This window comes from Tauraco erythrolophus, chromosome 10 (assembly GCF_009769465.1).
Source record: "Tauraco erythrolophus isolate bTauEry1 chromosome 10, bTauEry1.pri, whole genome shotgun sequence".
Lineage (NCBI taxonomy): Eukaryota > Metazoa > Chordata > Aves > Musophagiformes > Musophagidae > Tauraco > Tauraco erythrolophus.
The window spans coordinates 25,513,338-25,527,944 of NC_141474.1; the positions used below are offsets into that span (position 1 = coordinate 25,513,338).

Below are 14,607 nucleotides of genomic sequence, written 5' to 3' on the forward strand. Positions count from 1 at the left end.
CCACATCAGGGTGGAAATTCAGGAGAAGAAATCCCCTCTGCCTTCAAAAGCTGGGGGTACCTGGCCAGAAAGGAGGGAGGGACAGGGCACAGTACCACAGGCGAGGACCACGCCAGAGCGCAGCATCTCTCACTCCAGAGGGCCCTGGTCCATCCTGCCCCTGCAGCCAGTGGGGACACCCACTGGCTGCTCCCATCTTGCTCTGCAAGGCACTTTCTCCTCCTCTCCCACAACTCAAGGGGCAGGACTGCTCCCCACAGAGAAGGTGGGTGAGGACGGTCAGAGCTGCAGCACACAGCCTGGTCCATTTCCATCTATAGTCATCTCCAGCTCCCAGAACTGCAGAGGAAGGAAATGGGTACCTGACCACCCTTGTGCTGGGTATGGGGTGTCCCCTACACGTCCACAGCAAGTTCAGCTCCCTGTCTGCATTCCCTTTTGCCTGTGAGCTGGGCTGCACCAGTCGCTGCAGCTCAAGCAGCGAAGCCAGTGTGCAGGAAGAAGTGTCCAACCCAGCATAGTCTTCAAGGTGCATCGATCGTGCAGGAGATAGAAGAGATGCTGGAAGATCTCCTCTTCAACACTGTGTTCACCACTGGGCACAGAGCCAGCCAGGCAAGAGTTAATAAATAACACCCAGCTGGAAGGCTGCAGCACTTGCACATGAGCATGCTGCCTTCTCAGGACTTTGGGACCAAAAAGGGAAGCAGAGGTGTTTCTTGAGGCCCCATCTAGCCCCCAGCTAAGCATCTCCTTCCTCCAGCCTTGTCCAGCCTGGGGGCAACGGGAGCAGCGTTAGTAAAGAGTCTGTGTTAAAAAAAAAAAAGTTCCTGGGATGGGAAGGACCCTGTCCCATGCGAGGGATAGGGAGACTACAACAGGGGGCTGGAGGGAGCCCGAGGTCTCATTTTGCAGCCTGAAATGGGGTCCATGTCTGGTCACCAGCCTCCGAAAGCTGCTGCCAACTCTGTCTCTGCACTGTGGAGGTGTCCATCTTCTCCTGGTCCCCCCTGCTTCCCAGATGCCAGTCTCACGTCTGCTCTGCTGCAGCAACGGCTGGCAGTGCCACTGCCCCCTCCTCCTTGGCAGGGGGCTCCATGTAGATTGGTGTCACCGACAAGGGCTTCTTGGACCTGCAGGTGAGGAGGTTCGATAGGAGCAGGCAGAAGTGGTGGTCTCCCTCAGGACCCCAACTCCTAACAGCACTGCTTGCCTCGCTGGCATCATCTCCTTCCCGTGGGACATCCTCCAGCCCTGGGCATGTATCTTGTCTCCCTGCCTCCCACCACAATGATTAAGAAGGGGAGTGGTACGCCCCAGGATTGGGCTGGGACAAAAGTGGATGATGCAGTGCCCTGTGCAGGGGACAGTGCCATGAGGATGGAGGTGGGGATTACCGAGGGTGTTGTGCCCCTGATACTCACGAGTAGGGGGAGGCAGGGACCCCCACCACGAGGAAGTGGTTCTTCTTGCGGAAGAGCCGCCACAGCCCCTTGTGGTTCCCACGGACATCCAGGTCCCAGATGTGGAGGCACTGGGATTGTGGGGAGGGAGGAAGAGGCATCAGAGCCTGGGGACAGACACCAGGACCAGGTGTCCCCTGCCAAAGGAAAAGCCACTACCCCCACCCGTCACGAGACACAGCAGAGAGGGGGGATAGCACCTTGATCGAGGTAGCGCAGGGCAGCACCCCTCTGGCCACCATCAGCGAGAGAAGAGGGGGAACCCATTCCCACCTCTGTCTCAGGACAGGGGGTTTGACCATCACCTCCATGCAAGTAATGGTACCACCCAGACAAGCTCAGACTCTGAGGTCCCACACAGGGAGATCGTAAGACTTATCTCCACTGAGCCAAGCATCTGCCCTGGATGACCCACGGCCTTCCGTAAACACAAAAAACTTAAATACTACCCAAGGGCAGCAAGAATCCATTTGCTGAGCTGCGTCCAAGGCCATGGACAAACCCAAGAACAACAGGTAGGTGTTTCCCAGCAATGCCAAGCTCAGTGCAGGAGTAAGGACGGGCCATGTCAGGGGCATCACCTTGGCAAGCTGAGTCCAGGTGGTGAAATCTGCTTCCTGCTCCATCCTGATGAACATGACATAGACCCTGCCCTCAGTGTCGGGCACAAAGGAGTCCTCACAGGGGTTCTTGCTGTGGTCCAAAACCTCAGCCTCACTGTGGAAACAGAACAGGGAGTGAGAGAGGACCTTACCTCCTCTCTGTTCCCACTGCAGAGTACTTCTGACAGGCAAGCAGTGGCCACCTCCACCCTTTCTTCTGTCCTGGTTGGTTCACCCTGGTGTGCCCTGTTCTCCCAAACTTCCAGCATGCACTTACCCCAGGAGCCTAAGAATTTCAGTCTCATAGGCATCCTTCCTCAAGCTGTTGGAGGAGGAGAGAGCAGAGAGATTAGAGCAGAGTCAGACAGTTTGATAAACACGAAACATCCCAAGACGATCCAAATTTAAGACTGCCCCACTGTAACACTAAAGGCAGGTTGGAGCCAATGAATAGAGAGCAGGGACTGCTATGCATCCTGGAGAATGTGGCAGCAAAAACGTGACCCTTCCACGTGTCCACCAGGAGCACAGAGTAGCTGAACCCAATTGCACAAAAAACACTGCAAGGAATTGCAGTGTGCTGGGGCTGGAGGTTATGGCTGTTGTTTCAGAAGGCAGGAAGACGTCTCCAGCACAAGGAGACAAGGGTCAGGTCAAGCAACTGTTTCATCCAGATCTCATTCTGACCAGCACTCACCTCTCCACATTTTTAAGCTGGACATTTGGAACTGTGTTGAATTTGTGCTTCTTGAAATAGGCTTCCTGGGAGGAAGAAAGAGAGAGAAGGGAAGGAAAACGAGGTTCAGTTAGGAGTCAGCAATATTTGGAGGTCACCTCAAGTATCCCCACTAAATGAAAAGGTAGCTGAGGCAGTGCTCAGCACCAGGATGGGGCTCAAGGAGGTCACTTACGTGAAAGTAGCCGTTCATGTTGAGCCCCACGATGCCGAAGTGGTAGGAGCGTGAGATGTCAGGGATGATGCACTCCCGGCCCTTCCGCTGCTCGGGCATCCGCATCCACATGTCCCAGTCCCAGAGCTGAGGAGAGGAAACTTCCACTCACACTCAAGTCTGGAGGACATGATTCAGTAGTGTGGCCACCCAGGGACCTTTCCGGTTGCCTGCACCAGCTCTAGCCTCTTTGATCCCAGCCTGTCTGAGCTGTTCCAGCCAGGTGTGTGGCTGGTTATGGGGTCCTCAATTACTGTCTGTCCCAAATCCATTCTGCTTGGGGATCCTTCCCAGTGAACGCTCAGGGAGAGCCAGGGCTCCTCCAAGAGCTCCATCACCAACCCACAGGGACTGGGTGATGATCAGGGACTGTTGATGGGCAGACATGGGGGTGCAGAAGACAGGGTCCCTCTAGGGTACTCACCTTCTCAGGGGTTGGCCACTTTGGCTCCAGCTCATCCTTGTACAGGTTCTTCCGGAGCACCCAGCCCAGGCCTGGCATGGTCTCCACACGGTACAGGAGCGAGGGGTCCTCGGCTGTGTGCTCATAGCCCTGTGATGTTAAGGGGAGCAATCAGCTCCCTGAATGCACCCCTACCTTGCCAAAATAGGAGGCTTTTTGTTCCACGGAGACTCCCAGCATGGGGAGCAGAGAACAGCCACTGGGAAGCACACAGCAGGAACAGGGTGGCGATTTGCAGGGGTACTTCTGAACAGTTTAGGGCTGGGGAGACAGACCCACCTAGGATGATGGACACCCCGCTTTACAGACAGAACTTGAACCCCAGCCTGGTACAGGAACAACACAGGGCAGAAGTGTCCCTGCTCCACTGTCCTCCCTGACCCACCTGGTCATTCCAAGCCGAGATGCAGTACAGGCTCTCGTCCTCCTCCAAAAGGTGTATTGACTGGCTCAGAAAGCTGAGGAAAGAAGTTGCTGGTCCCTGGTCAAACATCCTTCCCCCAGGCAAACCAAGGCAAATTATCCACAAAGGGACAAGCCACCCCAACTGCTGGGACAGTCTAACCCATCTCCTGGCCTGATGTTGGTGTGAGATCAGGGGAGAAGTACCCAAACACGCTAAGCTGCATCTCACCATGGAGAGGGCACAATATTGTCTCCTGCTCCATCAGAGTCCCACCTCCTTAGGGAAGAACTGGAGCCCCAACAGATGCTGTCCCTGTCCTCTTGCAATGGGGCAGTCCTAACCGTGTGTGTACAGAACGGATCAGCATACCCAGAAAGAAAACCAGGAAGAGATCCCAGACCTCAAAGCCACCCTGCACTAAGTGCCAAGACAGTGGACTCAAGACTTACTGCAGGCAGAGCTCTGTTATGGCTGTTGCCTGGAGACTGTTCAACCTCAGATAGGAGAGCTACAGCACAGCAAGGATCTGGCCTCTCCTGAGCAGCCAGAGAGCTTCTAGGAAATGCCTCACCCAAATAGGAGCTCAGGGACCCACAGCTTTACCTGAAGAAGTCCACAGAAATGTCAAGGTCTTCCTCCAGAACCACAGCGAATTTAGCATCCTATAGGGCAAGAAGAGATGTCAGAAGGATAGGACCAGGATAGAGCATGGACACCAAGCAGTGTCTCCCGTCTGTGCGGTTCCCTGCCTTGCAGGATCAATTCCAGCTCCTGTGAGATGGGGTCACAGATGCCACTCTCCCAAGCAAATCCTGTGCTATCTTGCTCCCACAGGCAAGCAGCTTGACAGGGCACAAGCAGAGGTCTCACTCACCGGGAACAGGTTGAAGGTTGCAGTCAGACTGGCTTTGTAGTGCTACAAGAAAAGACAGATCATTGTTTGTGTTAGCATCAACCCCGAGACCACAGGGAGGAGTAGCCTGGCACAGATGAGGGGCTAAGCCTGCCTCAAATGATATCCCAGGTCACAGGAAATAACTCTCTCAGGATCTGGGAAAGGTTGCTCACCTGGGAAACTCTAGCATTTTTAATGCTGATGGGAGTGTGCTGGATTCCTGAGAGGCCAAACAGCTCCACGACATCCATTGGCTCCTGCGATGGAAAGGTACAAAGGTCATCAAATGCATGGGCTTGGATACATTCTTCCCACCTCTGCCACTGTCAGCTCCCTGGGACAACAAGAATACACCTGTGGAAACCACTGAATGTGGCTGTGGCATGTGGCTGGGAAGAAGTGAGGCTCAAAACGATGCTGTGCTGTAGACACCGCAGTAAGGAACTCACCAAACCCTCTTGGCCCTTCAGCACTTATAGTATTGCCAGAAGTTTCTGTTCTAGCATGCAGACCCAAAGTTGCATCCAAGAATGTCTGAGAGGCCCAAAATTCCCAGTACCCCATGGAAAGTGCAGAAAGAAAACAGGCATAGCCAGAACACCTACTAGCTGCTTAATGTTGAGACCACAATCAACTTCATTTTCTCTCACAGTTGATAAGAACGGGACCTCTCTGACCCTGGGATCAGAAGTAATCCCTATTTGCGCCGACATCTCTCTGCCCCAAGAAGGTCCCAGCAAAGTCTTCTCCATCCCCATACTGCCCATCCCACCTCCTAGTCACAAAAGAGAGAAGGAGCTCCCATTGCACCAACCATTCCCCCTTTCCCTGGTATCCACCATGGCAGCATGAGCATCCAGGCTGCCCCCTCGTAGCTGAGGGATGCTGTTCCAGTTGCCATGGCAATGGATGCTGCTATCTTTAACCACTCTGATGTGCTGCAGCAAGAGCCTGCATAGACAAACCAGCTCCCCCAGCCCCACAACCTGGCAGTGGTGAGATAGGCCTGCAAGAAAAATGCCTGTTCCCCTCCCTGTCCCTGTCACAAGGCAACCAGACAATACCTCATGGGTTGCTGAAGAGATGAGGGCTAGCAAGTTCCTGAGACCTACTAAGATCCCATATGCCTGTCCCAGATCACATCCCGCTGCCAGAGAGCCAGGGCTTGCAGTGGAATCCTCCAGAGCTTTTTAAGGTAGAGCTGATGGGAAGATCTTTGCCTCTAAAGGGCCATGTCTCCTCTACCTGGCCCCAGCTTTCATGATCCTTGTGAAAACAGACTAGTTTTAGTCTCTTCACCTCTTACAGGTGGTAGAGTTGGACAGGAACAGTTGGACTGGTGAGAGAGCTGGACAGGCAGTGTTACACCCAGACCCTACTCAAAGGGCTGTCAATACTCATCAAGCAAGAAAAGGAGACGAGGAGAGCCCAGCATGATTGTCTCACTTCTGCACAGCAGCTTCTTTCTGATGCGGGGATGTAAAATATGGGCTTTGGGAAAGGCCAAGGCAGCTTTATCCACACCCATGGCTTGGCTCAGCTGACTGACTTGGTGTAGGGGTGGGGAAGAGTAGCACGACCCACAGCAGGAGGAAGGGTGAAGAGGCTCATAGCCTACCACCCACCAAAGACTGGGCCAGCACCATGTCCTCTCAGCTGGGGGACCAAGGACCTGGTTACAGAGACCTCCAGGAGTGCTCTCACCTCGTAGTACCCATCAATGAAGACTGTGATCATCTGCGGATTGACACCCTGAGCTGACAGCAAGGAGCGCAGCATCCTGGGGAGAGATTGAGAGGCCTAAGCACAGCACAGTCCCAGTGGACCCAGGCCATTCAGCAGAGGGGTATGGATCCCTTGGGGTGGGGGAAAGGGTGCATGGTAAGGGAACAAGACCTACTATCCCTGGGATCTTCCCTTTCCCATGGCCAAGGACCTTGAGATCTGTCCAAGCAGGTCCACTTACATTGCTTGTGCAGCCCCAGTAGGAGGCTGGATCCTGCTGGCAGGACGAAGGGGAGGGCTCGGGCCATGCCTGGTCTCATGGCACATAGCAGAGAAGCCACGTCCCCTGGAAGTGCTTACCTGTACAGGTAGTTTGGGCGGTTCCCTGCAATAACAGCTACAGGCACATCGAAGACTTTATTGTCTTTGAGCTGGAAGAGAAATACGTGTGAGTGGGGTTAGGGGAGGCCATGCCACCAAGAGCAGGATCCAAGGGGTAGGGATCAGCCCTCCTGTTAAAGAGTGGAGCTGCATAGTCCTACCCCTCTGCTCAGGACCACATCGACCAGCCAGGACTCCACTCAGCACTGCTGGGTCCCTGCCAGCTTCCTCCCTTCACACCACCTCAGACCCAGCTCCCATATCCCACCCGGAGAACTTTGTCCAAACCCTTCAGCACTGCACCAAGGACAGCCCAAAGGCCATGATAGCTGCTCTGTCTCCAAAAATACAGGCTCTGCTGCCTACACTGGTGTCCCTAGAGCCATGGCAACCTGGCAGCTCAGGGCAGACACAGGGCAAGGGAACTCCTCTTCCCCAGCATGAGCTGACCACATGGTATTCACCTTACCTTTCCTGGGATTAAGATCTTGCCCAAGGGTAGTTTTCACCACTCAGTGGGCGCTTAAGGACAGGGGTCTGCATCTGAGCTGCACCACATACGTGGGCCAGCCCAGCCCTCCCTCCTAGAGCCTTCCCTGAACACTCTGCACCTGCACTCACAGGATCAGGGTTGAACTCAATGGGTGTGGGGTCTTTGCAGCTGCAGACACTGCCATAACCTTCTACTTTGCTGCAGAACCTCTTCCGGCGGCGGTTCAGCTCTGTGTCGGGCCAATGGCACTCAGCATCTGGAGGCACCAAGGAGAAAACAGATCAAACATCCCCATGGCCTCACCTTGTGTGCTCCAGGCTGCACTGCCACATGGATGGTTCTCCCTGGGCTCAGCCATCACCAAGCCAGACCTTATTACTATGAACAAGCAACACTTCTAGATGCCAGATATAACCACAGGAGCCATTCAGAAGCCATCCCCACCGCATGGCCTCTCTGAGCAGCAATGGTCCATGTTCAAAGGCAACAGTCAGAAAAGACTGGACCAGGCCTGGTTTGGAGAGGTGACAAATGGCCCAACTGTGTCCCCAACTTCCCCATCCTCACCTCTCTCAACAATCATGCCCAGAATTGCCATGGAAGCAGAAAGAAAGGAAGCTGGCCCCATTTTAAAAGTTACCATCCCCACCTCAAACAGTCTTAAGTCCATCCCGGGATGTTGCTAACAGACTCACGGCTTTGACTCAAAACCACCAAAAGCAGCAGGCAGACATGTGCCAGAGATACCTGGCACCACAGAGCAAATCTTACTTCCTACCTTCCACAGATGTCAGATGAACTTCTGTCTTCAGCAGTACAGGGTCACCCCATGTCGAGAGGGCAGGCGATTTGGCATGCTTCTCCCCATACACTTCCCCTGGAGCAGGGACACAGGGTCAGTACTGTCTGGAATGGCCCATCCCTGCTGTGTCAAGGCATGACTAGAGGCTGTAGCTCACAGTGGCACCTTGGCATCTTTTCCCATTAGCCTCTGGTGAGCTGCTGCAGGGACATGTTCTGCCTCCATCCCCTCCCTCACCCCCAGCAACGGAGCTGTCTGCTCTCTGTAACTTGTTCTCTGCTTATACAGCATGTTGGGGATGAGCTGGGTTTGTCTTCACTCAGCTTCTCCCCCAGAAAGAGGCCATGAACCCTCTCCCATCCCATGCAAGACTCACCTCCCTTCTTTCCCACAAATGTCCACATGTCTCTCCAGCTCAGGAATGGTGCAACTTGGCTTCCCAAGCTTTTCAGGACATTCTTGGCTGTGTCCTTGAGGTGAAAGGAGCCTTCGTCCTGGAATGAAACACAACCCTGAAGCTGAGGTCTGGCTCCCAATGCAGACAAGGGAAGTCTCCTGTCAATACCAAAGATACAGGGCCTGTATCTACCCTCAAACCATCTGAGCCAGACACCTTCCAGAGCAGGTTCCTACAGTCTCTGCGCCACTAAACCTGCTCGTGGCTTCAAGATGACCCACAGTGAGGTCAGAAGAGGCAGACTTTTGTTTCCCCAAGATCAAATAGTTCTCAAGCAGGGCCATGTGTTCAGCAACACTTCACACAGGTGAAACCTTGAAGCATCACACTGCTTCTCACACAGCAACTCAGAGCCACCGCAGGCTCCCCTCACCCAACGGCCTGGAACTTGGGACTTAGAAGGTTCCCACCCCATTTTCATTTTTCCTCATGTCCATTCTCCATCTAACCTCTTTTTTATTGCTGCGGGCTCTGATACATCTGCTTTTTGCTCTCCTGCCTTGCTGGGCACACAGCAGTATCTGTAGTAACAAGGGGGAGCGAGAGGACAAGGGAGGTGGTCCTGTCAGGGAGGCAGAGCCCAGTGGGGATGTGACACTTAGCCCTGGGAACACCCGATGACATTGAGGAGGCCCAGAAGAGCTTTAGGGCATCCTGTCTCAAGGTGACTTTTTCTTTTGGCACTAAGGTCACATACCTTAACGGTGAAGATCAGGATCCGGCCCCGGGCAACCATGTTGAGGAAAAGTACCATGGCTTCATCTTCATGGGGAGAATAGGTGTCAAAGACCCTCTTGGCCATCACATGACCCTGTTGGTATTCAAACATCAGATGCATCTTAAATGCCATACAGTCAGGACATACAGAATTATGGAAATCTGTCTTGGAAGACTCAGTCCCTGAACAATGTGATGAGTTACTTTTCTGGTATGTCAGGGAGTTAGTCCTCAGGCAAATTCAGCCCTTGGGCCTTCACGCATGACAGGAAGTGCATTGAGGTCCACAGGACAGCATTACCCAACCTCACAACTCCTCTCCTGCCTGCAAGGACAGCTATGCAAGCACAAGAGAAACACTGCAGGGATCCTCTGGGTGACCATGTTGTGCTCTGGAAACCACAGGCAAATAAGCATTCGGGGACATCTCTCATGCCCTTTGCCTCATGCACCCAAGAGTTAAAGAGCAAGGTCAAACACTGCCCAGTAAGAAAGATAAATGCAGACATGTGGGGATGCTTTACCGTAGCCTGATTTAAGACAATGACGTGGATCCCTCTTCCCTGCTCCCGAGCCTCATCTTCCAGGACCTGCAAGTGGAGAAGCAATGAGAACTATATGCCAAGACCTCTTACTCCCTGCTGATTCAGTACAGCAGAGCCCCCAAACACAGGGCAAGTCTCTCTTCTGTGACATTTTGGCTTTGCTCATGGCAGTGGTGGATGCCAGAGTAGAAGACTATGCAGGACAACACCTCCGCAGTCCTGGAGGCAGGAGGGAGATCCACTCCTGACCTTTTTGCAGCCAGTGAAGTGCTCTCACCACCTGCTGCTTGAGGCTTCACCCATTCAACTCCATCCACCCTCTACTGACTGGAACAGTCAGCACCTGTCACTTACTGTTGTCCCATCCACAGCCACATAGACCTTCGACCGGCTGGAGTACACCTCGACATCCAAGACTTTCTTGTTGTTGACAGGGTGCCTAGGGACCTCCACATTCAGCATCTCGTCATCTATAGGGGAGAAATGCCCAGTCACAACCAGCCAAGGCACCTCTGGCTTGTCCCTGCTCAGTGCTAGCCCAGTCAAGCCTCCAGGAGGTCATGCCCACCAGGTATCCCAGCCCAGCAAGTTATGGGTCAGAATCTATGAGGATGGCAGGCAAGGGAAATCCAAAATGGCAACAGGTCTGGTCCCAGCTATCCCAATACAGACCTCTGCAGCCAAACGTGCTGAAGCACATTGAATAGACAGACCAGGAATAAGAACAGACTCTTCTATTTATTTTTGTTAAACCCACATGCACAGACCTGTCTTTCCTGCTGTAGCTGGTCATGAGTTCGCCTTGACTTAAATAAATTACTTCCCTCCCTCCGGTTTTCTTGATTTCAAAGAAAAGTAAGATGCTGCCCCTCACCGTAGTCCTGTGCAGACTCCTCTTCCTCCTCGTAAGCAGCTCTCCTGGTGTCCAAGATCAGCTTGATGTTCACAATTACAGTCACAAGCAGGAAGAGGACAGCACCTGTCTGCAATGCAGGATGCTTTGCATTAGCAACTCATAAGTAACAACCCCAAGATAGCCCACCTCCTTGGCAGAGGCTGCAAGGCACCCCAAGGAGATCTTGCAAGAGATCACAAGCATCTGTCATTTCCCCCGTTTTCTTCTGGGGAAAGGCAAAGAGAAAGAAATACAGGTGACTGAGTTTTAGGGTGAAATGCTTTCATCAGGTTGAGAACATGGACTTCCTGATATATGAGAAACTAACCCACTTCCAACATATCCCTGCTTCCAGGTCTGTGAGCAGATTCCTGCTGAAATATTGGTTGAAGGTCTCTGCAGGCAAAGACTTTGGTAATTCAGAGTTACAGCTCCCACAGTACCTTTAACCTCTGCCTCTCCTGCAGCATCACTACCCTCATCTCTCCCTCTGCAACTAGAGGATGTATTCAGGGTATTCAGAGGGAAAGGAGATGCTGTGTGACTAAAGTGAAGCAAAGGGAAGAAGCTGAGGTCTGACTTCATGAAATCATGGTGCCACAGGCTACAGAGAACAGCCTGCAGCCTTACTGTCTGCAGCAAACCTAGACAACTTGCGTGGATGCTGACACACAGGGCTATGGGAAGGTCCAGGGGCTATGGAACAGTCCATAGAAACCCCAGACATGAACATCTCCATTGCCCATGGCCCTGTTGCTCCCAGACCAAGAAGAGGAAGAAAAGATTGCAACATTCCTACATGCACCTGTATTTATTTAAATGCATCTCGTTCCTCGCTTTTCCAATTTCAATCTTTTTCCTGGTATTTGGACCCAGATTAAAGTAAAAACTACTCCATGCTGAAAGGACCTTTTCTGAGACAGAACCACACAGGAAGACTCAGACCACCAACATCCCATTGGGAAATGATCTGCCTGCAGCTGTAAGCTGCAAGAGCATGTCTGGCCATGGCCAAGAGGATGGGCTTAGAGCTGCAGTGCTGGCCTGGGATGCAGAGTTAAAAGATAAGGTCTCAGCTGAAGCAAACTCTCTTTACTTGTCCAAGGGAGCTTAATAACCTGGGGCCAGGTGCCCCTTCATGGTGGAAAGATGACAGCAGCATGTGACGGCTGCGGACCTCTGCTCAGGGACAAAGTCCCTGCCCAGCAGCCACAGCCCTGCTTAGGAGCTGAGGAACAGCTCTAGCAGGGAGCCCAAAAGCTGCCCTGGACAGTCACACAGGGAGGGAAGGCTTCACCGTTGGATTTAAGACACAAAGCCCTGAGCAGCCGTTACCCCTGAAGCTAACACCACTGCAGGGCTCCACCACCAGCCTCCATGCCAGGACGGTCTGTCCAGCTCACAGCAGAACCACCACAGAGGCCCAAATCTGACTGCTGTGTGCGGCTGACAGATTCATCCCACGGCCCAAAAGCTCTGGATCCTTGGCCCAGCCACACTTTGAATGTATTGGATGATTTCCGGTTTCAGCAACACAAGCTCAGGGTCCTACTAACCTCCCTGAAGCGTCTCGAGACTCAGCATGGGGATGTCACAGCAATCAAGGGAGAGGAAGGGAAAGGTCAGTGGAGGTTGCTCATAGCCTGGTCTCCCTGCAAGGGGATGTTGAGACAGGTCTTGGGTGGTTTTGAGACACTTCTCTTGCCCCTCAACCCAACAGCTTGCTTCCTAATAATCTGCCTTATTCAGCTCTAAGACCCTTTATTGTCTGAGGTCTGGTATGGGGTTGAGATCACACACAGGCCTGCCCTTGGTGAGAGGCACTAAAAAGATCCCTGTCCTACTTGGCCAGGTACTTCCTCAAAGCTACCTGTTGCTGCTATCTCTGCCAAGCAGCCAAACGGGTTCAAGAAGTAACTGAGGAAGATTACTGAGAAGAAAAAACAGCAATAAGACAAGAGATGGACAGGTAGACAACATGATAACGTAAACATCACCATGGCATTTTGGCTTGTTGATTTGCTGTTTACTCAGGAGTATGAGCACCTTTTGCGATCTGTGCACAGAAAGCTTTTAATTAGGCAAGAATAGAGCCTTGAGCTCGTGGTGAGGAGCAGGCTGTGCCTGGTGGCTGGCAGCAAGGTTACCTTACCAACTTGCCCAGACCTTCCACCCTGGTCAGTACTGGAGAGGCAGTGAAGCAGCGCAGGTGACCAGAGCGAACAAGACAGCACCAAGCGGGACCAGCAGCCAGGTCTGGCAAGGCTGGCTCAGTCAGAGCTGCTGATAGAGGCCCAGCTGCTGTAGACTTGGCTACTCCATAGCTGCAGCTATAGTTTACATATTTTAAACTAATTTTCACCTATGTTTTAAGCCACACCAGTGCCACGAAAGAGTGAGATGACAGCAGTCAGGCTCTAGCCCGTTGCCCCCATGTGATGAGTAATGTCTGCCTGAACAACCAGGCCCATTCCTAAGCCCTGAGCACCCCAGCGGACACAGGACTGAGCAGTCTCCTTCCCCAGGGAGCCCTCGTGAGCCTCTGTCCTCCCAGGCACAAGCGAAACCCTCCCCTGCTCCCTCCCACAGAAACCAACTGCCAGATTTCACTGAGCTCTGCTCATCTCAGGAATGGCTACTTTTCTGCAGCTCTCTGCCATGGGGCCAAACCCTCCTGTCCTTATGCCACCAGACACCCCCCAAGACGCCAGCTCTGCTGAGGATTAGCCATTTTACAACACAAGCAACCACGCCTACAGCCTTCCCAGACGCCAGCTGCCTCTAGGGCATGAGATCCTGTTATCCAGCCCTATTTTATCTGTCCACCTGTTGACCCTTATATCAGGCTTGGTTTGCAAACCAAACGGGGCAGGGATGGTTTCTCACTGCAGGCAGAGCCCTGCTGCACTCGGCCCAGGTCTGGAACCAGGATGGGGAGAAATCAGTCAGGTTTCCAGCTGAAAGCCTCCTGAGGATGCCTGAACGATTGTATGTGCTGCCATAGCCACCCAACAGGTCCACCTGCAGCTGGAAGGAGCTGCTAGACACGGCAGACCCTTCCTCACATGAGCGCAAAGCCAGTGGAGGTAGCTTTTTGGGGAACAAGTTATGCTTCTCCAGCATGTTAGACTACCCAGGCCTGTCAGCAGATCCACCTCCGCCCATGCAGCTGCTCCATAAGATTGTAAACCCTATAGATTATCCTCCCTAATCCACCACAGGCCTGCAGGTGACTCACCTGGCACAGCTTCCGCAGCGCGCGCTGGTTCATCAGCTTGTACTTCCAGGCAAGGTACCAGCTCCGCTTCTTGTGGGGCTTGATGGCGGGGTTGGGTTTCCACTCGTCCATAGCCACAGGGGCCGGCACAGAGGCAGCCGCGTGGGGCAGGGGTCAGGATGCGCCCTGCTCTGCTCTCATGTCCATCAGGGCTCTCTGCCGGGATGGGACAGGCGCAGGGTGAGGTTGGTGCCTTCAAACGCTCTCCCCAGCAAAGACAGGGCCTGGCACAAGTGGCGGCCATACGTGAAGCAGCATCATCCCCATTAGCAGGGGCACAGCCAGGCATGGGGACCAGAGCTGGGCCATAGTCCTGCTGGAGACACTGGCACCCTTGGGGCAGGGGAGTTGTGCTTGGTGAGGGCGGGCTTCCCGCACAGCCTGCCGGGCCGGGGGTGGGATGCCCATTAGAACCAGGGGCCCAGCCGGACCACACGCCTCCCCAGCGGCGCCAGGACGGGCGGGGAGCACCAGTTACGGGACGGAGACCGCCCAGCAGCCGCCTGGGTGGGGAGAGGGGGACCGGGGGACAGAGA

General features: G+C 53.6%; 1 protein-coding gene across 2 annotated transcripts; it reads right to left on the reverse strand.

Moving 5' to 3' along the window:
* Nucleotides 1–372: 372 nt before the first annotated feature.
* On the reverse strand, nucleotides 373–14,176 carry POMGNT1 (protein O-linked mannose N-acetylglucosaminyltransferase 1 (beta 1,2-)). 2 transcript variants are annotated; one of them, XM_009988392.2, is made up of 21 exons: nucleotides 14,033–14,176; nucleotides 10,774–10,882; nucleotides 10,254–10,369; nucleotides 9,879–9,944; nucleotides 9,335–9,448; nucleotides 8,557–8,674; nucleotides 8,157–8,255; nucleotides 7,507–7,634; nucleotides 6,865–6,935; nucleotides 6,484–6,559; nucleotides 4,953–5,036; nucleotides 4,759–4,800; nucleotides 4,488–4,546; nucleotides 3,864–3,936; nucleotides 3,440–3,568; nucleotides 2,977–3,102; nucleotides 2,763–2,827; nucleotides 2,343–2,387; nucleotides 2,045–2,180; nucleotides 1,425–1,534; nucleotides 373–1,133 (listed from the first exon to the last, which is right to left on the reverse strand). In XM_009988392.2, the coding sequence occupies exons 1-21, from the start codon at nucleotides 14,141–14,143 to the stop codon at nucleotides 1,031–1,033; spliced, it is 1,980 nt and encodes a 659-aa protein (XP_009986694.2). In that variant the 5' UTR covers nucleotides 14,144–14,176; the 3' UTR covers nucleotides 373–1,030. The 2 variants fall into 2 exon arrangements, with proteins under 2 accessions (XP_009986694.2, XP_086473193.1); XM_086617067.1 differs by having other exon boundaries at nucleotides 10,774–10,911; nucleotides 14,029–14,176.
* Between the last annotated feature and the right edge of the window lie 431 nt (nucleotides 14,177–14,607).

Coding starts and splice junctions, on each gene's coding strand:
- POMGNT1 (XM_086617067.1), bottom strand. CDS start 14,143: ATGGACGAGTGGAAACCCAACCCCGCCATCAAGCCCCACAAGAAGCGG. Junction 10,912..14,028: donor GCGGAAGCTGTGCCAGGTGA/GTCACCTGCAGG, acceptor GTTACTTATGAG/TTGCTAATGCAAAGCATCCT. Junction 6,936..7,506: donor TTGAGTTCAACCCTGATCCT/GTGAGTGCAGGT, acceptor TTTCTCTTCCAG/CTCAAAGACAATAAAGTCTT.